The sequence below is a fragment of the Lissotriton vulgaris genome, unplaced genomic scaffold (assembly GCF_964263255.1).
Source record: "Lissotriton vulgaris unplaced genomic scaffold, aLisVul1.2 SCAFFOLD_228, whole genome shotgun sequence".
Classification (NCBI taxonomy): Eukaryota; Metazoa; Chordata; class Amphibia; order Caudata; family Salamandridae; genus Lissotriton; species Lissotriton vulgaris.
In genome coordinates this window covers 1,308,351-1,334,852 of record NW_028252959.1, presented here as the reverse complement: position 1 = coordinate 1,334,852, position 26,502 = coordinate 1,308,351, and the positions used below count along the sequence as shown (strand labels likewise).

General features: G+C 49.7%; 1 protein-coding gene across 2 annotated transcripts in view; it reads right to left on the bottom strand.

The window, feature by feature from the left end:
• The window catches only part of LOC147661202 (serine/threonine-protein kinase Nek1-like), a 1,124,062-nt gene that overhangs the window by 416,821 nt on the left and 680,739 nt on the right, over positions 1–26,502 (bottom strand). For both annotated transcript variants that reach the window (XM_086951243.1, XM_086951242.1), the window contains one exon: positions 7,652–7,831. In XM_086951243.1, coding sequence (XP_086807369.1) covers positions 7,652–7,831 — 180 coding nt within the window. The remainder of the gene's footprint in view (positions 1–7,651; positions 7,832–26,502) is intronic.

Below are 26,502 nucleotides of genomic sequence, written 5' to 3'. Positions count from 1 at the left end.
ATTCCAGGAAAAAATTAACTTTGTAAAATCCAAGGGGTTCAATATTACTAGAAAACAACAAGATGATGGACTGAGTGCTGAACCTTTTCGAAAACTCACCCCCAGTCAAGAGATCAGAGTTGAATCCATCGTTCCTTTGCTCACCATGCTACCCCAGTTTGGACCAATCTGTATGCAACTTGACTCTGCTCCTCTTGGGAACAGTCCGATTCAGAAAAGGGGGTGGTGATGAACAGAGTGTCTGAATTAAGCAGACCACTCTTACCCAGTCCAAAGATCAGGGCTTGATCCATCACCGTTATTTATCTCACTGCACCATCCCAGCTCAGAACCTGGCTATATGCAAATCAGTCTGTCCCTGGCCCAGTGCATCATGGGAACAGGGCAGACTAAACTACCAAGCCAATTCTTCACCAGAAAGGAGACAAGCTACCGGGGACCGGTTTCTGGCATTTCAGCCGTCTTCGGCCCGGCTTGCTTGAATCCTGATGGTGCAGTGAGAAAGGGACTCATGTCTGAGTATACCCTGCCACACCTATAGTGGCCAAAAACGATTCAGAAAAGGGGGTGGTGATGAACAGAGTGTCTGAATTAAGCAGACCACTCTTACCCAGTCCAAAGATCAGGGTTTGATCCATCACTGTTATTTATCTCACTGCACCATCCCAGCTCAGAACCTGGCTATATGCAAATCATTCCAGCCCGAACTGCCAGGTCAGGTGCTTTCTAAACCGGAATCAAGCATCCTGGGACCGGTGTCGTGAAATCACTCCACATCAGCCAGGCTAGCTCGAATCCAGAGGCACAGCGAGCAAGGGACCCATGTTACATGAACAATGTGGGTATCGGGGGATTTATGTCCCACCCACTTGCCTTCACCCCACATCCAGGAATCACAGAATGCTCTCTGGGGAAGGATTGTAAGGCAATCCAGGGATGGATCTTCAGGCATGGAGTTGGGATGGATGCGTAATTGTGGGAGACCTCTTTCCTAAGGGAGTTATTAAATCATTCCCCTAGGTAAATAACTAATATGGACTTCAGGAAAAGGAGAATTTTTGAGATCAACAAGTGTGTAATCGGGAGGTGTAGCCCCAGGTTGGGGGGAGGGGGTGAACCAGACCACTGACATCATTCTAAAAACTAGCAAGGCCCAACCTTCAGCAGTCTAAGATCTGAACAAAATATATTCAAACTAAGTAGAACAAATCTACAGAAGTTAGATAAGCTAAGGCAAGAGGTGAGGCTGAGCAGATCTACACCAAATCGGGTTGTGTTAGTTATAACAAGATTTTCTTAGAAGGTTTATGGTAAAACTTGTCACACCTCAACAAAAGGAGTACTGTTAGCAGTGCTGGATGCCTTGTATAGAATGGACAATGCAGTTATGTCTAGGGGAGAGTGTGATCATAAAGAGGCTCAACATTAAGTATCAAAGCGCATCCAGGCATAAAGCAACTAACAGCTGCTCTCCTAAGGAGAATTTTGATGCAAAGTGGTTGGGAATTTGGAGGACTACAGAGTGCTCCAACATCGAAGCAGAGTACATTCAATAGACTTTTTTTTTCCCCACATTACAGCAATCTCCCTTAAATTAAGTTGGATGAATGCATTTGGGGATATAAAACAACAATGAATTTATTGGAGGAATAGTAGATATGTAGGATCTTGAAAACTTGAGTTCTAATGATGAACCTATGCTTTGTTCATAAAAACAAGTAACACAGTCTCTGAGCACACAGAAAAAACAATGCAAATTGCAAAATATCAATTCAAATTTTTGACTCCACAGTAATGATGTATGTCATAGAGGTCTTTTATTCCACAAAGTCCACTCCTTGCGTCAACGCGTTTCGCCTAGGTTCAAGACACCTACGGCTTCATCAAGGCTGGAAATAATGCAAAGAACTTATATTTGTAATCTTTTCTTACAAGTGGTTCTTAAAACCAACTACCAATTTAACATGCAGACCGTGTCAGGACTGTAAACTTGGACGCACCAGCCATATAATTGGAAGTGCTAAGATTCATATGTTATACTCTATATGAGCGCCAGTCACCCGTAACACCTGAATATTGTGTACTATGCTTTGTTCATGTTTAGCTCATCTAAAATCAAATGTAAACAAAAAAAACAAATGAGGAAATGGTTATTAAGACAAACTGTGTTATATAGAATCCATAATTTGAAACGGAGTCCAAAGTAAGGTTCACTAAAAACTAACTTTAAATATCCTGTAGCTAGGATCTGTACTACGTTTAAACACAGTCATATATTTTCCTTTCCCACTTCATACAAAAAGACTTTCAGCCACTGACCAGCATTTAGCAATCATCATCCTTTCAATATTTAGGTGTAGCAATCAAACAACTTTACTTACATCTCTGGTCTCATGGAATTAAAATAAATACACAAATACACACAGAGAGGGGTTCTGGTACATTTATCTTCATCTATTGGTCTATTCAATCAAATGTCATTTATATTTTGCTTGCTGGTGCAGCAGCTAGAGCTGCCGACTCAGGAGCTGGGGATCCGGGTTCGTGTCTTGACGTCAGCTCAACATCCTGTGATCATTGGCAAATCACTTAATCTTCCCCGTGCCCACGGACAGCTCCTGGTTACCCTCACAGATGATAAACCGCACTATACAAATTTACAAACTGTTGTTATTATTTAAACATTTCTACATTTACGGAAATATGCAAAAATCAACTGACAATTTATGTATGTATGTATTGTGCACTTATATAGCGCGAATCTGCCACCCAAAAGGGTATCCTGGCGCTTTTGACTCTACTGAACCATCTACACAGACACGTTGTTAAGCTTTTCTAGGGAAAAGATGAGTTTTCAGACTTTTCTTGAAGGATGGGAGGTCCTCCAAGCTCCTCAAGGACAGAGGGAGGGAATTCCAGAGCTTGGCAGCTGCGTGTCCAAAGGACCGACCCCCCATCCGTAGCCTATGGATCTTCGGAACTACCACAAGATGTAATGAAGAGGAGCGCAAAGGTCTCGCTGCGTGGTACCAAGAAAAGAGGTTATGTAATATGGCTGGACCTTGGTCATGTAGAGCCTTAAAGATCAGGCAGGATGATTTAAAAAGAATTCACTGTTGAACTGGCAACCAGTGAAGGTCTTTAAGTGCGAGGGAAGAGGAGGCAGCACGCGGCCTAGAAAGAGCCAGCTTCGCAGCCATGTTTTGAATGCGCTGCAGCTTGTTGATCAGAGTGCCAGGTGCCCCCAGAAGCAGTGCATTACAATAATCTATCCTGCTAAGGATAATGCCACGCACCACCTCTGGTCTAGCCTGGAGCGGGAGCAGGGGGAGGATTTTCCGCAAGGTGCGGAGTAGCAGCATACATGAGGAAATGGTTTTATTAACAAAACCGTCCAGCTGAAGGTTAGAGTCAAACATGACTCCGAGGTTGCGGGCGGAATCCGCCGCCACCACATTGCCCAAGGAGGAAGAAGGCCAGAGATCAGTCGGTAGAGGGCGCGGGACGCGGTCCGATGAGCAATGGAGTACCTCGGTCTTAGAGCTATTAAATTGGAGGGAGTTGTTTCTCAACCAATCGGCAGTGGCAGTCATACAGCGATGGAAAGTCTCTGTAGACACAGCATCTTCTCCTTCAAGGGAGAAGATGAGCTGGGTGTCGTCGGCATAATTAATCACTGAGATGCCGAATGATTTGATCAATTTGTTCAGGGGACACAGGTACAGATTGAACAGGATGGGGCTGATCGCAGACCCCTGAGGGACACCCTGTCCCACTCGCCTAATGCCTGATCGAAAAGGGGGTAGTGCCACCACCTGGTGCCTGTTCAGGAGATAGGAGATCAGCCAATCACGTACCAAACCTGCTACCCCGGCCTCCTCCAGCCTGTTGACAAGGATGGGGTGGCTGACCATGTCGAACGCGGCCGACATGTCGAGCAACACTAAAAAGGCTGCTCGACCATTGTCGACCCGAGATCGAAGGGTGTCCAACACGACCACCAGCGCCGACTCCGTACCGTGGGCTGGCCGGAAGCCGAACTGGGCCACATCCAGACAGGTGTTACTTTCTAAAAAGCTGGATAGAGACCGGGTCACAAGTTTTTCCATGATCTTGACTGGAAAAGGAAGCAATGAGATTGGCCGATAGTTAGACAGACAGGTAAGGGTCAAGAGTAGGTTTCTTTAGGAGAGGGGAGACCACCGCTAGCTTCCAGCTATCAGGGACCGTGGCAGTGCTAAAGGACTGATGACAGATGGAATATAAAGGATGGATGAGTTCTTCCTGAAAAGATTTCCAATGTTTGTGGGGAAGTGGATCCAGAGGGGAGCCAGAAGACACCCCACTTGCTAACACGCAGAACTCATCGAATGGGGGAAGAGTAAAACTCTCCAGCCGTCGGTGAGCTATCTGTTCTTCCAATTCAACTAGAGTGGGGGAAAATACAGGGTCAGCCAAAGGCTGAGGGCCCGGCGTGCCTGGAGTAGTGAGACCACTCAGGACATTGGCAATTTTATCCTCAAATGCCTTTGCTAGGGAGTCGCAAAGGGATTGTGAGGCTGGGATGTTATTAGCCGCGCAAGCAGGCCTAGAGAGGTCGTTTACTATTTTAAACAAAGTATGCGATTTATTAGTTGCTTGCGTCAGCGTGACCTCAAAATATTTAGCTTTGGCGCATTTAAACTGGGCTTTATATTCCAGCAGTGGTAATTTGTATAGAGATTTAGCAGTCTCAGAATAGGACTTCTTCCAAACCCTTTCTGCCTGTTTGCACCGGTGTTTCAGTTGGAGTAGGTTGGTCGAGTACCATGGCATGGCAGGAATACGCCTGGCTTTAGATTTTAGTAAAGGAGCCAGCGTGTCCAGCGAGTTGGTGATTTGCTGGCACAAGCTAGAATATCTCGCCTCGACATTCTCCTTCAAGTTAAAACCACCGGGAAACAGAGAAGGAAGGTCAGGGTTATGCAGGAGTTTAGACCACTGCCTATTCGATTTGATAGAGTCCAAGCCATTCCTTCTGAAAGATTCTGCAGGAAGGTAAAGGGAGAAGTGAACTAATGCATGGTCTGTCCAACATTGAAAGGCAATTTCCCTAATCACCACGAGAAAGGCTTCTGAAAAAACCAGGTCTAGTGCATGACCCTTCGTATGGGTCTGAGAAAGTACCAGCTGTTGCAACTGAAGGTTGCTACAGGCCTGGCACAGTTCTCTGTAGGCTACATCCAGAGGCCCATCAGGCCATAGATTGAAGTCCCCCAAAATAAGAAATCTAGCATGTGAGTTTGAAAGATCGTAAATTAAATCTACCAGATCTGGTATCTTGGATAATGCAGAACCCGGCGGTCTACAACAGAGCAGTCCGGATTGCAAAACCCCTTTGTGTCCTTTGAGCGAGAAGCCCGTAAGTTCAAACCCTTGGACCGCTTTGACCTCGAATAGGGAGAAGGCCAAGGAGTCTCTGAAGATGAGTCCTATTCCTCCACCTCTATTCCCCAACCTTAGGCAGTGCATGATTTTATAACCCGGAGGACAAGCCAGTCCGAGTTCTATGTCGCTGTCTGCTCGGGTCCACGTCTCAGCTAAAAAGAGCACATCCAACCCATAAGAATCTATGAGGAGTGCAATTTCAACGTGATGTTTACAAAGCGAGCGGACATTAAGCAGACCACAGGACAGCACCTCCGACTTAACGGAGTTGGTACTCAGCACCTGGCTTGCCTGGGGGCGTAGCTGAATAAGCTCAGTCCTGGAGTATGTGACGGGAGTTAGAGAATCAGGGGCAGCATGGCTGGCGCTGGGAGCGACCAGTGCGCGAACGGGCGCAAACGGGCTCACCTCTGGAGCACCTCCGGCGCGCCCGCTGCGCGCCAACGCTGCGCGCTTGGGAGTGGCACATCCTATATAGCCGTTAAGCGCGGGAGTCATGCGAGGCAGATCTCTGGCCCCACACCCAAGATGGCGCCCGTTAATCGGCACCTCCTGGCTACCCACACCCAAGATGGTGGCCAAAATACCGCGATGCGCTTCCAAGAAGTCCTAAGTCCCGCAACATGCGAGTGGCGGTACAAATATAGTGCAGGTAAGATCTATTTTTAACCCCTGAAGATGTCCCCAGGGAAAAGGCGACTGCGTCCTAAGTCGAGCAGCGCGGTGGTGCAAGTGCACGTGAAGTGAGTTTTAAAATGATAAAACAGCAAAGTAGCAGCAGCAGCTTACGCGAGCGTGCAGTAGCAGGTAAAGTCTAACTGGACTAAGCGAGTTCCTGTTTAAGTAAACTCCTCTGAGCGCGGGAGTCCTGCGAGGCAGATCTCTGGCCCCACACCCAAGATGGCGCCCGTTAATCGGCACCTCCTGGCTACCCACACCCAAGATGGCGGCCAAAATACCGCAATGCGCTTCCAAGAAGTCCTAAGTTCCGCAAAATGCGAGTGGCGGTACAATTATAGTGCAGGTAAGATCTATTTATAACCCCTGAAGATGTCCCCAGCGCGAAAAGGCGACTGCGTCCTAAGTCGAGCAGCGTGGTGGTGCAGGTGCACGTGAAGTGAGTTTTAAAATTATAAAACAGCAAAGTAGCACCAGCAGCTTACGCGAGCGTGCAGTAGCAGGTAAAGTTTATCAGGTGTTATATATTTACACTTGGTGCGAGGAAGCGGAGCTTTTACATCACCTAATTTGGAAAGAGGGCCTCTGAAAATATAACAGTCTATCATCTTGTTTAATAAGTTTTTATTGTGTCCAAAAGACCAAGCACACATTTCAATTTTAACTGCATAATATGCACAGAATTAGCCAACAGGCCCCTAGACCCTGGAGGCAATGGGATTACTAATTGAGAAACGTGACATTGCTCAATGCTGATGATCTAATAAAGCTGTTCCATTCATCAAGAATGGTCACATGGAATGGACTGGTGAAAAAGAATATGTCTGTAAATCAAGGTGATGTGTGCAGAAATATATGAACGTGTGGGTATGTGGTTGAAATATTCTCAAAACAACCTGGTTTGAACAATGAACATATGGACTGTGTTTGTGATATTTTGATATCTTTTTCTATGTCTGATACTATGCTGTGTAGTGATGCTACTTCTTTTCACTGTTAAAAACAATCAAAAGTATTGAAAAAATATGCACATAATTAGAGGAAGAATGTGTTAGCGAGAGAATAAATTTTGATTAATCAAAAAGAAAAGAAAAGCATGCTATGTGGTGAAACCTTTATTGGGCAATCTAATTTCTTGGTGGCACACATCTATCAATACCGTTCCTCTGGAAGTCTGGAATGTATAGAGTCAGACTGGGCACAGGAGATGGGCAATTCCTAAAAAGACCAACCAGAAATAATTTTCGAACACTGCTTCAATAATCTAATATAAAATAAATATTAATCATCGGGCTACATCATCATACCACACTTCATGTTCCCGTTTTCTGACTTCCTTGAGTCTTGTGCTTCAAGCACAATGTTCCTTAAACTTTCCATTTTCTACTGAGTATGCAAACATTCACAAACAGTCAGACATGGCTAATCAAAAGATTGGGTATTTATAAAAACAGTGTCGCACAATTATTTTTTGCCACATCTATTATGTTAATGCTTGATCAGGATTGTTCACTATTTGAATATAGCTAGCAGTGTACATGCACACCTTCTGATTTACTTTCTTTCACAGCGCTCATGGGTTCCAGTGGAGGAGAACCTGGAGCACCTTCTCCATCCTTGGACTGGTCCCTCTCAGATGCTGTACTATCCGTTTCAGCTGCGTCCAAGGTTGCTTCACTCTCTTCTCCAACTACTGGTAGTTTTTCCATAGCTCCCTTATGAACTTCTGAAATACAAGCAAATATTTGCTTAGTGGCAAAAATAAGGTTTTCAGCTGTAGTTTTCCATTAGGTTTTAGCCTCTGGTGAGGAGTTTTATGAAACTTGATCTCCGTGATTAATCTAATAATTTGAGAGTTGTATTCTAAGCAGATATCATTACATCAGAATTTTTAACCCCCAGGATTTCTTGATGGCCACAAGATAAACGATCTGCAAAAGGAACAGATGATCCAAAAGAAACAAAGTTAAGAAACAAAATTAGTTTTGGAACTAGATTTATATTCAATAGGATTTTTTGGGCATTTCGAAAAGAAACATTCAATACTTAAGAAACAGTGTTAGAAGTAGGTCAAAATCGTTTCAGTACACTAGATACTGAGAGGGTGTCTATAAGTAGCCCTCAATCCTGTAACAATGGAGTACTCATCAACCAAAGAAGCAATAGAATCCTCAGTTTTGCCTTGATTACTAGTAAAAACAAAGGACACCAATAAGTCTACCAACTTCAGGACGCTAATGGCCTGAATAGTAATATCATGTACAAATGGGTTTATCATCTGCTGAAAAGATTTCATAAGAGAAGTCAATTACTGCAATAAACTGATTCTTTCGGGTTGTGCGTTCCAATTTTGGGAGATCTGTGTGGGAGGGAGTTTGGGGGACAACTATACAGCAGCCCCACTGACATCTACAGAATGAAAATAAAACCCCTCCCTGGGGAAAGCCCTTCAGAAACTAGTCGCAAAGTAACTAAATTATGGGCACTACTGCAGGTGAGTACCCAATGTCAGCACCGTTGTGAAGAAGGGAGGTGCAGACATAAGGCAGAAAGGAAAAGAATAAGGATTACTTAAAAATACCTGCATTTCATCGATAAATACTAACAAAAGTAATCTCATATAATAATTCCTAACAAAATGAATACAAAGTGTGAAAGTAATGCACAGTAAAAGGTTCACAGATATATGAAAAATGAAATAATTTTGGAGATGCTATATGGTTAGAACTAAGACACTGGAGCATGATCTGATTATCTCAGTTATGTAAGCACCTGTAGGACAATGGTCTTCAATGCATAAAAAGGGCCACCTTATTTAAAACATATATTTGGGGGTTCTTGCGCAAACGCAGTAATCAACTAGTCATTTATTTGAAAGATGTTGAGTCCAAATCACTTTGTGATTCAATACAGACATTCCTTGTTCAGTAATTAGTTGAAATTTCACTTAACTCTGAGGGGATGCCAGATAGTAGGCCACAGGGAGGCTCTGTCAGCCGAGGAAAGAATCCACCATGAATCAGGTGTATGAGTGGCTATCCAGTTATAAGAATGAAAAGTGCAGCTATCGAACAATACACTGCAGCAAATGCTGATGATTGTGAGAGTTCCCACTGCAGCGAAGAAAAGATCGGGCATGTTACAGCAAATAAACGTGTTGTGAGTTACCATCTTGGAAAGCCATATGATTTCTTTAGGATGGTGGAATATTATGTGGTGGAGGTGGTTAGGCTTCACCATGCAATACTATCACAAACCCCAAAGATGGTGTTTGGATTTGCACTAATAAATCCTTTGCTCAGTCCTGGTAATGTGGAAAAGAGCAGTCAGGCATTACTAGAGGAACATGTGTTAAGCATTTCAGAATACCAACATGGACGATAAGCAACTGACACGACTCGAAAGGAATCCACCACCAGTTTATAAAAATAAAGCAGAATTTTAATTAATTTAGACACCAAACAAACGTGATCAGATACATTCAACCGGAGTTATGGATTTCAGAAGAAAACAAATCACAGCAATTCAAAGCTGTTTTTACCGCTTACACGATGCTGCAGGGAACAAGATGCAAAAACACAAAGGGGTTGCTGTTGACATCGGTCGAAAATCAGATAGAGTTCCCTCTAGGTGCAGCATTGAGTGCACCAAGGTGCAGGGTCGGTTGCCGGACTGGTGACAAACAAGCCTTGGCAGCGGTAATCATAGCAATGCATACTTTGACGTTTAGTGGTCCAGGGGAACACAGTAGCTGGACATAACTTCGTGGAAGGCAGAACTACAGTGTGCTCCTACCCCCTTTTACCCACAATGCACAAGACAATCTGGATTTCGGCGGTCCCTTGGAGGGGCTGATGGTTAGTGATACTTCCATTCCAGAGCATTGTTTTACCTGCAGTTTGCAGGAAGAGTAGGTCTGCAAGTCCAGGGGAGTCTAAGGGTGCACTGAACCAGGCCACGTGGTCACATGACACAGAAATGTGTTAGATATCCTATCAGCCCACCCATCTGGCGGAGCCTCGTCATCTAGGACATCTAACCAGGGTGGTGAGTCTAAGCCCAGGTGATTTGGCCAGACAACACACACTACTGGTTCATCTTGTAATAGTGTCCGTGCCACAGAGTGGTGCTGAAAAAGTGCAGTGCAAAACAGGGACTAAAGAATAAGTGATCTAAAATGGCGGTCGAGGCAAAGAAAAAATGATTTTATTAAAGATATTCACCAGGACGCCAGATTAAAAAGAAGTGTACACAGTGTGAAAGAATCACTGTGATCCTTTACTGTGTAGTAAATACGGCCAACATGTTTCTGCCGAAGGTGGAACTACACCGGCATTCTTCAGGGCCAACTACAAACAGATGTTGCTACTGCAAAGGTACACTCTGGCAATGATATACAAAGTGGAACAAAAAAAGGTAAGAAAAGGGACAGACCAAAATGTCAGTTAGAGACCTGTCACACTTACTGGTGTGGTCATAAAGACCATCCTACCATATCCTCCGGATCAGAAGTTGATAGAGGAAGTGATCCCAACAATATGTGGGAGTAAAGCCTCACCTCACCCGGCAACGGCTCGGAGATTGAGGCCCCGCTCTCTCCGTCGGTACCCCTGGGCAGACACCAAAGCCGAAGGGGAGGCCTCCCACATATTGTTGGGATCACTTCCTCTATCAACTTCTGATCCGGAGGATATGGTAGGATGGTCTTTATGACCACACCAGTAATTGTGACAGGTCTCTAACTGACATTTTGGTCTGTCCCTTTTCTTACCTTTTTTTGTTCCACTTTGTATATCATTGCCAGAGTGTACCTTTGCAGTAGCAACATCTGTTTGTAGTTGGCCCTGAAGAATGCCGGTGTAGTTCCACCTTCGGCAGAAACATGTTGGCCGTATTTACTACACAGTAAAGGATCACAGTGATTCTTTCACACTGTGTACACTTCTTTTTAATCTGGCGTCCTGGTGAATATCTTTAATAAAATCATTTTTTCTTTGCCTCGACCGCCATTTTAGATCACTTATTCTTTAGTCCCTGTTTTGCACTGCACTTTTTCAGCACCACTCTGTGGCACGGACACTATTACAAGATGAACCAGTAGTGTGTGTTGTCTGGCCAAATCACCTGGGCTTAGACTCACCACCCTGGTTAGATGTCCTAGATGACGAGGCTCCGCCAGATGGGTGGGCTGATAGGATATCTAACACATTTCTGTGTCATGTGACCACGTGGCCTGGTTCAGTGCAGTCCATAAGGGTCACTTTATCAGGACCGCATAGACTTAGCCACGCCGCTTAGCAGACCTTCCGATTCTTTTGTGTTTGTTATAGTTTGATTTAGGGGTTTAGAGTTTGGTAGGTCTATAAACATAGTCCCCTTGACCCTCCTCAACTTGTGTTTTTCCGAGTCTAAGGGTGCGTCAGGCTCTCACAGGGGTCCTTCTGTCTGGGGAAACCGAGATTTGGGGAACCGAGATTTAGTCTAGGACGAGTCTCGATCAGGTAGTATCCCTCTTTTTGGTTAGTGCAAGTCATGTTGTCCCGTACACAGGTTTCTTCATTGCCCTCTTCCTTGCAGTTTGATTCAGAACTGAGGTTCTGCTGTCAGGGGTATCCCTTGAATCCTAGACTTAGGGGCGTTAGGGGTGTGGGTGCAAGTGACCAATGGGCTACTAGCCCCAGAGGCTAATCCACCCCTGAAGTGACCACATCCGGGGGTGAAGGCTACCTTTTCTACCCAGAACCCTCTAGTGTACCACTTTTCAAAATGGCATAAATATTCCTCTGCAGTACAGACCAGGTAGCCCGCCCTAGAGGAGTGGCCAGCCTTCTGGGCGAATACACCTTCGGACTATCTAACTGTCCCGCCTGCCCGGGTGCAACTGTGCATTGGGGCCAGATGAACAAGTTACTTACCTTCGGTAACGCTTTTTTCTGGTAGATACAGTATCTGCCTGTGTATTTCTCACCTTGTGAATATCCCCTTGCGTCAGCAACATTCGGAAATTCTTTTTGTAGCTTCGCGCCGACGTGGACGATGTCAGAGGCACGGCATCGCGCGCGACTCCGCTGACATCACCGACACCATAATAGGCCCACGCCGGCGTAATGACATCAGTTCCACCCTTTTTTCCCTGCCTTCGAGGCACACGGACGGACCGATGCCAGTAGATATATACATAGTATACACAGTACACAAATATCAAGATAACACACACAGTGTGAAGCAAATGCAGAAATGCAATTAAAATAAAACATTTCCTTGACAAACTCAGGTATTGAAGAGTGGACAACGGGGAGGCGGGTGGGTCAGTGAGGAATCCACAGGCAGATACTGTATCTACCAGAAAAAGCGTTACCGAAGGTAAGTAACTTGTTCTTCTGATAGATACATCTGCCAGTGGATTCCTCACCTTGTGAAAAGAGTCCCACAGCAGTGCCCACTACCGGAGGAGGGTGTCCACTCTCCTATACCAGAAAATCTTGGAGGACAGAACGCGCAAAGTGGCCGTCCCTCCTCACCTCGGTATCCAAGCAGTAATGCTTCGCTAAAGTGTGGAGGGAGGCCCAAGTCGCGGCTCTACAAATATCCTCAACAGGTACACCTCTGGAAAGAGCAGATGTTGAAGACTTAGCTCTAGTAGAATGAGCCCTTATACCCTCTGGAGGTTCCTTACCCGCCAAGGAGTAGCAGATCTTGATGCATAAAACAATCCATCTCAAGAGCGTGCACTTGTGCACCGCCTTCCCCTTCTTGCAGCCAGCAAAACCAACGAACAGCTGGTCATCCGACCTGAACTCTCTCGTCCTGTCCAGGTAGAAACTCACCGCCCTCTTAGGGTCCAAGCGGTGAAGCCTTTCCTCCTCCTTGGAAGGGTGAGGGGGGAGGATAGAAGGTAGGGAGGGTAATGGAATGCCTCAGATGAAATGGACATTCGGCAGAAAAGCAGCCCTGGTCCTGAGAACCATTCGTTCAGCATGAATGAACAAAAACGGGGGCTTTGCACTATGAGCTTGAAGCTCACTTACACTCCTTGCAGAGGTAATTGCAACCAGAAAAACAGTCTTGAAAGTCAAAAGTCTCATGGGACACTTGTGCAATGGTTCTAAAGGTGACCCCATCAACAACATAGGCACATGGTTCAAATCCTATTGAGGAACAATAAAAGGTGTTGGAGGAAATGTATTGGTAAGGCCCTTGATGAATCGTAATACGACAGGAGATTTAAATAAAGAGGGCTGGTCCGGCAAACAAAGGAAAGCCGATAAGGCTGATAAATGACCTTTGATAGTTGCCACTGCAAAACCCTGCTGGGCCAAAGAAAGTACAAATTGAAGTATATTGGACAAACAAGCCCTTAAAGTGTCAATGGACTTCTCCCCACACCAAGCAACAAATTTAGACCATCTATAAGAATAGATAGACTTAGTGGAGTCACGCCTGGCTGACAAAATGACATCCACCACATCGTGTGGGAGAGAAAAGGAACTCAGATTGTCCCGTTCAATCTCCAGGCATGAGGGTGTAAGGTCTGGAGGAGGAGGTGTAGAACCTGCCCCTCCATCTGGGAGACGAGATCTGCCCTGTGAGGGAGACGGAGCAGCGAGCACGAGGAGAGGTGGAGAAGATCTGTGTACGACACCCTTCTTGGCCTATCCGGGGCGATCAATATAACTTGGGCCCGGTCTTGGCGAATCTTCCTCAGAACCCGAGGAATCAAGGGTATGGGAGAAAACGTGTAAAGGAGTTGCGAGTCCCAACTCATCTGAAACGTGTCCCCCAGAGCTTCTTGCATCGGAAAATGGAGACTGCAGAATGACAGGCGATGAGCATTCTTGTGAGTGACAAACAGGTCCACCTGAGTAGTTCCCCACGTCCTGAAGACGCGACGAACCACCTTTGGATGAAGCCTCCATTCGTGGTCGGCCGAGAACTGCTGACTGAGACTGTCTGCACATACGTTCAGAACCCCGGCCAGATGATTTGCCATCAGACAAATCGGATGGTCCTGAACCCAGGACCAGAGGCGCAGAGCCTCTCTGCAGAGACACTGCAACCCTACTCCTCCCTGCTTGTTGACATACCACATCGCGGTGGTGTTGTCCATCAGGACTTGAACCGACCGACCGCGAAGAGAAGGGAGGAAGGCCTTGAGCGCTAAACGTATGGCCCTCAACTCTAGAAGGTTGATGTGAAGAAACCTTTCCTCTGGAGACCAAAGACCCTTGACCTCCAGATCCCCCAGATGAGCACCCCACCCTAGAGTAGATGCATCCGTTATCACTGTGGCCACCGATGGAGGTAGTTGAAAAGGCAGATTGCCCTAAACGCTCCACCAAGACAGATCCGCCGCAGTTTCCCTTGAGATCCTGACTGACTCCCTGAGATCTCCGTTGTGCTGATACCACTGCCTGCGGAGGCACCACTGGAGTGCCCTTATGTGCCAGCGTGCATGGTTGACCAACAAATGCAAGAAGCCATCAGACCGAGCAGACGAAGGACCTTCAGGACTGGAACAACGCTCCACTGTGAAATAAAGGAATAATTTCCTGTATGTCGTGAATCCTTTGAGGAGGAGGGAATGCACGACACACAGTAGTGTCCAGTACCGCATCTATGAACAGGTTGCGCTGGGAGGGCACCAGGTGAGACTTGGGTATATTTATCGAAAAACCCAACCTGTGCAACAACTGAGTTGTCTCTTGCAGAAGATGGAGCACTATCTCTAGAGATTCTGCTTTGATCAGCCAATCTTTCAGATACGGAAATACAGGTATCCCCGACCTTCTGTGATGTGCAGCCACCACTGCCATCTCCTTGGTGAAGACTCGAGGCGCAGTAGTAAGACCAAACGGAAGGACCGCAAACTGGTAGTGTTGCGACTCAACCGTGAAACGGAGATACTTCCTGTGCGACTTCAGGACAGGAATATGAAAATATGCATCCTGTAAATCGATCAACACCATCCAGTCTTCTTCCAACAGCGCCTGAAGAACCTGCGCAAGGGTAAGCATCTTCAACCTCTCCTGTTTGAGATAGAGGTTCAAAATCCTGAGGTCCAGGATTGGACGAAGTCTGCCATCCTTCTTGGGGATCAGGAACTACCGGGAGTAGCATCCCTGACCACTCTCCTGCTCCGGAACCACCTCCATCGTACCCTTTCTGAACAGTGCCAGGACTTCTTCCTGCAGGAGAAGCAGGTGGTCCTCGGAACAAAAACCCTGGCAAGGAGGGCAATTTGGGGGAAACTCCCGAAAAGAAAGAGCATACCCATTCCCCACAAGATTGAGAACCCAAAGATCTGATGTAATTAATTCCCAATCACGTAGGAAATGGGTAAGCCGACCCCCCACAGGGCCCAGATGATCCGGAATAGCAGATCTAGGGCTGCTTTGCTGCGTTGGCAGGGGGCTGGGAAGGGGAAGAGGAGGAGGAGGAGGAGGAGGAGGAGGAGGAGGAGGAGGAGGAGGAGGAGGAGGCTTGACAACCTCTGGGACGAGCTCTTTGTCTGCCCCTATAAGACTTGTACAGCGTATTTTGCTGTTGCTGTGGCTGCTGTTGAGATTGTTTGTAGGCTCGAAAGGAAGACCTGCCAAATCCTCTGAAGTGCTTCCCAAATGTGCCTCTTGTCTGAAGGCCCAACGACTTCGCCGTCGCTCTGCTGTCTTTAAAACGCTCTAAAGCAGCGTCAGCCTTCTTCCCAAACAATCCAGACCGATCAAAGGGCAAATCCATAAAGGCAGACTGTACATCTGTTGAGAACTCTGATGACTTTAACCACGCAGCTCTCCTAGTGGGCACCGAAGAGCCCATGACTCTAGCCACCGAATCTGCTGTGTCCAGCCCACTCTGGATTACCTGCCTTGCTGCAGCCTGAGTGTCCGATATAACCTCCTGAAAGTCCTTTCTATCCCCTTCAGGAATGTTGGGCACTAACTGTTTTACAGAATCCATCAGGGCATTGATGTAACGTCCCATCAGGCAAGTCGCATTAGTAGATTTTAATGCCATGCTGACTAAGGAGAAGACTTTCTTAGCTGCCTGATCCTGTTTTCTCGACTCTTTTTCCCCAGGAACCTGCGGAAAAGCCCCCGCAGACTTCTTAGAGCAGGCAGCCTGCACAACTAAACTTTCAGGCAGGGGGTGTGTTGATAAAAAGTCAGGGTCATTAGGAGCCACCCTATATCTCCTCGCAACCGCCCTTGAAATGGCAGGGGCTGACAGAGGTTTCTTCCACACCTCATAGATTGGCTCAGCCAAAGCGTCATTGAATGGCAGCATTGGTTCAATTACAGAGGAAGGTGAATGGAGGACCTCCGTCAGAATATTTGACTTGTACTCAGCAGTAGGCAGAGTGATGTTTAACAAGTCTGCTGCCTTCCTTATCACCACATGGTAAGGAGTCACATCTCTAGAAGGAGCATAAGCCTGGGGAAGACCCAGACTAAACGCCATAGGACCCGTGGGACCAACAGGTGCACCAGACGGGTACATTGCCCTGGAGTAGACCCCAAACATGGCATTGACGAATTGCGTCGGATCCTGACCTGGGGCCGGAAAGGCAGGATATGAGCTCCCAGGCTGCTTCCGAGGGAGCAGAGTCGTCACGACGTCAAACTCCTCTTCAGGCTGGTGCACCGGAGTCAACTGACCCGCAGGCAACTGAGCCTCGACTTCACCAACTTCCTCCACCTCACCTTCATCCTCCTGGCCTGAAGGATGGGACAGAACCGGAGATGGTTTCACTACTTGCTTCGGTGACCCAGGCGTATCCGCACGCGAAGCCTCACCCACGGAGACCTGCGCTTCCGAAGCCGAAGACACCACCTCCTTCTGAAGCAGCTTAACCTGCGACTTCGGTCTCAAACTAGAGTCCTTCTCAGAATGATGTCTGGACTCATGGCTCCTCTTCTCATGCTTTTTCCTCGAGGACCTCGAAGCATGAGCAGAGGACGACTCCGATCACGACCTCGAACGAGACCTCGAACGCTGAGTTTGCAAATTCGAAGTTTTCTTCTCCTTCTTACTTTTTAATTTTGCAACGAGGAGCTTCGTCTCCCTCTCTCGAAGGGCCTTCGGTGTCATCCTCTTGCAAGATTGGCACTCCTCGATGTCATGGTCGGAGCTCAGAAGCAGCACTCATGCGGGTCAGTGATTGACATTGTCTTGCCACATTCCCCGCAAGCTTTAAATCCGGTCTTCTTCGACGACATCTCGACAGAAGACAATAAAACACAGAGAAAAATCACAGAGTAACAAAGTTACTGGAACAGCTACAGACGATCCCTTGAAAACCGTTCGCGCCGACGACGCGGAAAAAAGGGAACTGATGTCATCACGCCGGCGTGGGCCTATAATGGTGTCAGTGACGTCAGCGGAGTCGCGCGCGATGCTGTGCCTCTATGACGTCGTCCATGTCGGCGCAAAGCTACAAAAAGAATTTCTGAATGTTGCTGACGGAGGGGATATTCACAAGGTGAGGAATCCACTGGTAGATGTATCTATCAGAAGTTTCTACCATTGGGAGGCAGCCTGGATGCATATCAGAGGCGGTGAATACTTTGAAGCTCCCTGCCTTGAAATGCCACTTCACTAGACATCCTCGGAGGGAAGTGTGACCTCCTTCATGATTTTGGAAAAGGGGGTGGAGATGGACAGAGTTTCTGAATGATGCAGAATACTCTTACCCAGTCAAGAGATCAGGACTTGATCCATCACCGTTTTTTAGCTCACTGCACCATCCCAGCTCAGAACCTGGCTATATGCAAATTAGTCTGTTCCTGTCGCAGTGCATGATGGGAACAGGGGAAACCAAACTACCAAGCCAATTCTTATACTGGGAAGGAAACAAGCTTCCAGGGACCGGTTTCTGGCATTTCAGCCGTCGTCGGCCCGGCTTGCTTGAATCCTGATGGTGCAATGAGCAAGGGACTCACGTCTGAGTATACCCTCCCACACATAGTGTGGACAAACCGATTTTGGAAAAGGGGGTGGTGATGGACAGAGTTTCTGAATGATGCAGAATACTCTTACCCAGTCAAGAGATCAGGGCTTGATCCATCACCGTTTTTTAGCTCACTGCACCATCCCAGCTCAGAACCTGGCTATATGCAAATTAGTCTGTTCATGTCCCAGTGCATGATGGGAACAGGGCAAACCAAACTACCAAGCCAATTCTTATACTGGGAAGGAAACAAGCTTCCGGGGACCGGTTTCTGGCATTTCAGCCGTCGTCGGCCCGGCTTGCTTGAATCCTGATGGTGCAATGAGCAAGGGACTCACGTCTGAGTATACCCTCCCACACATAGTGTGGACAAACCGATTTTGGAAAAGGGGGTGGTGATGGACAGAGTTTCTTAATGATGCAGAATACTCTTACCCAGTCAAGAGATCAGGGCTTGATCCATCACCGTTTTTTAGCTCACTGCACCATCCCAGCTCAGAACCTGGCTATATGCAAATTAGTCTGTTCCTGTCCCAGTGCATGATGGGAACAGTCCTCGGAAGCTTGTTTCCGGTCCAGGGAAGACATGGCTTGGCAGTTCGGGCTGCACTGTTCCCATTAGGCACAGGGTTAGACTGATTTGCATATAGCCATGTCTGAACTGGGGTGGCAGAGTGGGCTAAAGAACGGTGATGGATTAAACCCAGATCTCTTGACTGGGTGTGAGTGTCTGATTGATTCAGAGGCTCCGTCCATCACCAACCTCTTTTGTACCGCTTTTGGCCGCCATAAGTGTGGCAGGGTATACTCAGACGTGAGTCACTTGCTCACTTTGCCACTGGATTCAAGCAAGCCGGGCTGAAGAAGGCTGGAATGCCAGAAACCGGTCTTTGAAGCTAGTTTCCGGTCCAGGGAAGACATGGCTTGGCAGTTCGGGCTGCACTGTTCCCATGAGGCACAGGGTCAGACTGATTTGCATATAGCCATGTCTGAACTGGGGTGGCAGAGTGGGCTAAAGAACGGTGATGGATTAAACCCAGATCTCTTGACTGGGTGTGAGTGTCTGATTGATTCAGAGGCTCCGTCCATCACCAACCTCTTTTGTACCGCTTTTGACCTCCTTCATGGCCAGGCCTTTGTTTCTGACTCCTGGGAGTATTCACTCTGCCTGGCAGGAGGTCAGAATCCTTTCTTGGTGGCAGCAAGCACCGGCTGACAGCCAGAGCACAGCAAAGCTGAGGCAACCAAGTGGGAGAAATTCTATGGTAGCCACCTGTATGCATGCCGCTTCGCTCCTGGCAAAAGATTCATGTCAGGGGTGAAAAGGCACATTGTTTGATACCAAACATGACATATTTTGACGGTACTATAACGGAGCTGACAACCTTGGGTCTGAGGGCAAAGTTGAGTTCGAGCAGTTTGTACTGCTTGTGCAGTCTGCAATGGCAGGCCTGCTGTCAGTAGTTTACTTGGGTCACTCAAGGTGGCACAAATAGTGCTTCAGGTCCTTTAACACCCATGCTCTGGGTACCACTGGTACCATATACGAAGGACTTACAAGGGGGTAAAGTCCTTGCCAATTGGGATTACCAATTCAAATTTAACAGTTTTAGGGAGAGTGCATTGGCACTGGGGCCTGGGCCGCAGGCTCCACTGCACTTTCAGAGTCATAACCATTAGCACTGGAGCAAAAAGTGAGGGGGGTGAATCTACATAAGGGCATTTTCCTACTGATTCTGACACAGTGACGGCCTGCCTTGATAGCGGAGCAGGCAGAAGTTGGATTGGAGGAGTGTGGGGAGTCCCTTGGACATCGAGGTGGCCCACAGAGCAGTTGAGTAAAAAGGAGTGCGAGCTACATGGGCCTCCTGGACGCAAGATTGGTGCCCAACATGATGCCCGTGAGCCCAAGGGTCATAGACAGCATAGGAGTCCAGCTGGAAGCAGAGCATGAGATGAGGCATGACTGGGCTTAGTGCAACAAGGGGCTAAAGAGGGTGCATGCATAGCTATAACACAGACGCTTTGCCACCGAGGTTAAAATTAAGCCCTGAAAAACTATAGAGGCACTGTATTGTGCGAAGAAATCAATAGAGAAATATTCTGACCTCTGACTGCTACTACTTGAAATGAAACACAGCCTTGAAAAACTAGAATCAAAGATAGATACCTTTATAGAGTGCCTGGAACGCATGAAAGAAAACAAGGGCATCCACAACAAATTACTCGGTCGGCTTAAACAAAGACATAGAGGATGCTGTAAAGGGCATAATGAGGAACTATTCCAGATGGAGAAAGTACTGCAAGTATTAAATGCCAGGCGTGGCCAAGAGCGTCGAGATGGCGGTCGCACCTTAGGAGTGCTCGGACCCCTCTGTCCTCCGCTCAGCAATCGCCTGCCATCGGGAGCTTGGTGACCCATAAATCATCAGCTTGGTTACCTGTGTGTCTAGGGGTTCCGCAGATGTGCTGCCTGACTGCGACGGGCAACTCCATATCCTCAAACCTGCACCACGGCCCTTTTTCATGATGGTGGCCATCACCACGTTTTCTGGATCCCGGCCCAGCCCAGGGCCTTGACTGTTCTGCCTGGAAGGCGCTGGGGCTGCAGGCCTGTTGGGCCGCCTGGCGGGATCGTGACTCTGCCTTCCGCTGCTGACTGCCATTTGGCTCCGACGTGGCGGTGACCTGGGAGGCCGCCTGCCCTGTTCCGGTGTGCTCCTCCTGCATGCCGGGGTCCCGGGGCCTGAGCTTTATCGCTGCTGGCCCCCCGATGCTGCCTACGGGACCTCGGGACCACCTCCCCGCATTTGATTACTGCCTGGCTCTGCTGCAGAGGTGACCTGAGGGGGCTGCTTGCCCTGCTCCAGTGCACTCCCCCGGCCGGTGGGGAGCCTGGGGGCCTGTCGACGGTCGGTCGGGAGGGGAGGAGCAGCCGGAGCCCTGCAGCGCTGCATTACTGGAGCTGCGGCCGCTGGATTGATTCAACCTGCCCGCCGCGGTGACTTCCCGAGGGCCTTGTTCCGCATTGATGTAGTGTCTGCGGGCTCCCGGCCCCCCTGGGCCTCCTTCTACGTGCAAATGCACTGAGGTGAGGGGGTGTGAGTATGTGGTGCCGACCCGCAGGGTGTTTGCTTGTAGGGGGTGTAGCGTCTGTTGATAGGGCAGTGGGTAAGTGGTGCGCCCCCCCCTTTGCAGGAATCTTGCGAGCTCTAGGGGTTGACCCGTGCTGTATCGCCCCTCCCCCCCTGGTGCAGTGGTACAGGCACCCCTCGACTGCCATTTCGGGTAGTGGCGCTCCTGGAATCTGGTGGGGGCCGGTGGACACGACCCCCTGGGGGCCTGTGGCCGGGTCTGCATCTCTGCTCTCACCCTGAGGAGACTTCACATTGATCTTGGCTGCCTGGATCCGCCCTGATGGACTGGCACACCTGGCTGGAGTGACGTTCCTAGGCTGGGGCCACTGCCTAGGGGACGGAATGGGCCGCAGTGACCGGGCGGCGTGGGGTCCTGGGCATGGGCCCTATCAGTGGCTCCCGACTCTGCATTGTCCTGCAAACATCTTGGGCCTCAGCCGGAGGGGCTGGGTGGCCAGTGTTGACCTTCCCGCTTGAGCTGCGCCCTACAACCCACGACAGGTTGTGTGTCACCGGCCATGACTGCCAGGCGGTGTGCCGTCTGCGGCGCTGGCCCTTCTGTTGCTCCTGGTCACTTTTCGTGGGCCCTGGATTGAGGTCGTGTCCGGCGCCCGCTGGCTGGCCTGAAGGGGTGCCTGGGTGTGGCGCTGGTCTACTGAGGTCCGCCGCCTTCCCCTCGTGCCTGTGCGCAGTGGGGAGTGGTCTCGACTGCTGGCCTGGGCAGTGGGGGCTCTGTCTCTGTTGGATCCTGCGGAGGCAGCTGGACGTGGCCTTCCTGGACGTTCTCGGCCATGACATTGAGCAGCAGTGTTCTCTTGAACTGGGCTAGCTCGGGTCCCTGCCGGGGGCTCAGACTACTCCCTTGACTGGGCATCGGGTGGCTGACCTCGGTCCCCCTGCCGTCCCCTACCCTCTGAGGACTGGAGTGCTTGGGACTGTTCTGTTGCCTGTCGTGAGGGCAGCGGCCTCGATCAGCGGGGCCCCACCTGCGGCCCCAGGGCCTACTCTTTCGTCGTCTCACCCTGCCCCCCCCCTTCTCCCTGAAGACCCACTCTGTCCTGGAACGCGGAATCGGCCGCGCACACCGAGCCGCAGTGACCTGGTCGCAACTGTGCTTCGGTGTTGGTTGTCCCACCCGCTTGACTTTGAGCCGCCCACAGGGGCTCGCTAGTTTCCTCCACTACAGGATCCACCTATAGCTCCTTGGGGTGACGCCATGGGCAGGACAGACAGATCGGCAAAGGCTCCGGCCACCCAAACCAAAATGGACCGCTTCACCACGTTGGAGGCGGGCGAAACTGGGGGAGCTGCGGAACAGGAGCCACCCCCCTCGGCGGAGTTATCTACTATCCTGCAAGCCATCCACGCTTCGAAAGCCTCGTGGAGGGTAAGATTACAGAGGTGCGCGTGGACATGACTCTTATCCGGCAAGACCTTCGAAACGCCAACGCCCGGATCAAAGAAACTGAAACCCATATCTCCACCGTGGAAGACGATGTACAGCAGCTCAAGGGGCAGGTGGCCCGCCTTCAATCACATGCTCAGGAGCTGCACCGCCAGGCCGAGGACGCGGAAAACAGATCCTAGTGCAATAATCTTTGCCTGATGGGCTTCCCGGAGGGGGCTGAGCAGGGCAGCGCGGCAGACTTTCTGGAAAAATGGCTCAAATCATGGGTCTCTGAGGGCTCCCTCTCTCCCTGGTTCACGATCAAGCGGGCCCATCGGTCCCTGGCCCCTAAGTTGAGGGTGCTTAATATCCAATACCGGCTCCTCTTCCCAGCACGTCTGCGAGTGATATTCGCCAACAAGACTTTGTTCTTCGACAACCTGCCAGCGGCATGGACCTGGGCGACGGAGGAACGCCCGTTGCACACTGATGACCGAGCTCCACTCCGGGGGAGGGTGTGCCTGGTCTTATCACATTCCTTTCCTTCCCGATGGACTCGTTTATGTACATCCTGAAAAGAGGAGGGGTCCTCCACACTTTCTCTTTCCCAAGAGATTTAGTTTGGTTGTTCACTCTTCGGTTGGTTGTTAGGGCGACAGATGCTTCTGTTCCTGAAGTGTAGGGTATGGGGTGGGGGTGGGACCGTTGTCCTGAGTTTTTTCATAATTTTTATGTTTTTTGTTTTTTAGTTCTACCACACCAGTACTCAAGAGGCACCCTGACATACCCGACGAGACAGACAGACTGGACCTCCCCTCTCAGGCTTGAGGCCCCACTGCTATACCAAACACCATGTCTGACGCACCATTACTTAATGCCCCCCTGCGCATCATGTCCTGGAACGTCAATTGCCTCCTGGACCGCTTTAAACACATGGCTGTCCTCAAATACATGCAGCGCCTAGGGGCGGACATCATACTCTTACAGGAAACCCACCTGCTGGGTAATCACTGCCCTTTCTTAACGTGGTATGGCTACGATAGGGTGTGGCACTCTGGGTTTACGAGGGGTTCCCGAGAGGTGGCAATCCTGGTGAAACGCTCCCTCCCTCTGGTGACTGTTCAAACGACCTTTGATTCCCATGGCACTTTTGTGGCCCTCAGTGGTACACTAAACGGCAACCCGCTCAACCTGGTGTCCCTTTACTCACCCCCCTCGATACTGACGATGACCCTAGCTAAGTTTGTTGACCTCCTGTCGTCTGTGCCCCCTGGTCCAACATTCCTTGGATGCGACTTTAAAGTGGTTTCCATACCTGACCTCGACACGATGGGCCCTCTGTCCCATGGTAGAATTGCACAAGCCAAGCAGCTGAGGTCTTGGTCTGCATCACTGAGCTTGTGCGACGCCTGGAGGTTATGGCACCCTCGTTCTAAACAATTCACACACACCGCAGCTGCGTACCACACACAGGCATGCATTGATGCCATCTTCGTTCCTTCGACGGATTGTCTTTAGTTTCAGGACGTCTTGCTTCTCCCGAGGGGTATCTCTAACCACTCGCCAGTGATGATCCGTACAGGTCCCCCCCCCCCTCCCACCCCTGCCTCTGTCCGGCAAACATGGAGGTTAAATGGCTGGTTTCTTCAAGACAAAGACTTCAGGAAGGCGGTGAAGCGGGAATTACAACAATACTTTCTCTCTAACGAGGGCTCCGTCTCCGCCCCGGGCATATTATGGGAGGAGGGCAACGCCACGATTAGGGGGGTCGCCAAGGGCCAACTCAAGCTCCAGCGACAAACCCAACTGGAAGAGATTACCTCAAGGGAGGCGCAGGCCCTGCGCCTTGAGCGTGCCTTGGCCAGATCCCCGGATGCTTCCGCACAAGACTACTGTCCCGGCTTCTGTCGGAAATCAAGCAGCTGTCGCTGGATGCGGTTACATTTCTTTTTTGCGCTCCTCTATGGCCAGGGTGTGTGGATGGGGCGACACGAATGGCTCGCTCCTTCACCGCCTGGCTACGTACCCAAGGGCAAACCGTATAATACCTGAAATAGTAACACCAGATGGATTACTGTGCCGTGCCCCCATGGAGATGGCACAGGCGTTTTCCGCCTACTACCGCAGGCTATACGAGGCCCGATCCCCAACCTTTTCCCTTACTGACCTGATGGACGTGGAGAGTGTCTACCTTCCATGTGTGGATGCCGCCGCTCAAGCCGATCTGGACCGTTTTATTTCCTGTGAGGAGATTGGAGAAGCAATCGCTCTTGTTTCATCTGGCAAGACACCGGGCCAGATGGCCTTCCTCAGGAATACTATGCTCAATACCGGGAAGTCCTCATCCCCCACCTAGATGCACTGTTTTGCGAAGCTGTGGAGAAAGGCTCCTTCCCTCGGGAAACGGACATTGCCACTATTGTGGTCCTTCCGAAGTCCCAGCCCCCCTCACCACAGTGCTCAGATTACTGCCCCATCTCCCTCATAAACACAGAGATCAAACTGTTTGTCACCCTCCTGGCATAGCGACTCAAACCCCACTTAACTACGTTAGTCCACCCCGATCTATGCGGGTTTATGCCCTCTCGCGGCACCCGTCACTGTGCGCAGATTGCACTCCGCCTTGGCCCATCGCCGCCTCCTCATCCCATACCTCGCGCTTCTCTTGGTAGACTTTGAGAAGGCCTTCGACTCGGTGGACTGGGGCTTCCTTCAGGATGTTCTTGATATGATGGGACTTGGCCCCCGTTTTCGGGCCATGGTCAATGTTCTGTATGCCCTCCCGAGGGCTCGTGTTCTAGTGAACGGAGTCCTGTCGGACCCCTTCCTGGTATGCAGAGGGACGAGGCAGGGCTGTCCCCTTTTCCCCCTGCTTTTTGCCTTAGTGATGGAGCCTTTGGCGTCCTTGATGCGGTCTTGTGATCGGGTGCGGGGGTGGGAATGGCCCAGCGCCGAACCGGATAAAATCGCCCTCTAGCAGACGACTTCCTCATCTACTTGGCAGATCCCACCCGGTCTGGCCCCCATTGTCTTCGTATCTTGCAGTCCTTTGAACAAGCCTCTGGCCTACGTCTGAATCCCAACAAATCGGTCCAGTTCCCCTTCACCTCTTTCGGGAATGCTTTGATTGGCAATCCGAAATACCTCTACATCGTCAATCGTTCAAGTACCTGGGGATCTGGGTGGCTTTGCTGCCCGAGCTCAGCTGGGCCCTTAATGTCACTCCACTGGTGTAGCGTGCCAAGGCGGACCTCCAGCGGTGGCAGTTGTTGCCCCTCAACCCCATGAGGAGGATGGCCCTCTTTAAGATGATGGTGCTCCCCCGCTTTCTTTACATGCTTCAGAACACCCCGATGTGCTTTCCCAGGGCCTGGTTCTGTGAGTCGACGGCTTCACCGGCAGATTCTTATGGGGGAAGGGTAGGTCCAGGCTGGCACTGGGTACTTGCAGGATCCCTTCGTTTGACGGGGGTTGGGGATGACTCACCTTTACCTATATTATCTAGCCACGCGACTTCTTTCTATACACGACTGGTTCAATGGGGGATGGTCTGACCCGGCCTTTAGGCTCGACTTGGGGGAGCTGGGCCTTGACAGAATTCAATCCTTTCTAAATGGGACCCCGAACCCCTCCCGTCTTCTGGAGGTGACACGTTCGGTGTTATTGGCCTGGCAGGCAGCACTGCAGCACACCTACTGGACACATACACTGACCCACTGTACACCCCTGTGGCATGAGATCTGGCTCAATGAAGTGACCGGGTTTCGGGGCTTTGAAGCCTGGGACCTCATAGGTATGAACGCAGTTGGGAGATATTTGGGTGGGGGATCATATGCGCTCCTTTAAAGATCTCCAAACCAAGTACTTGCTGAACCGCTCGCAATTCTTTCGCTACCTCCAGCTACGGCATGCCCTACGTTCACACCTCA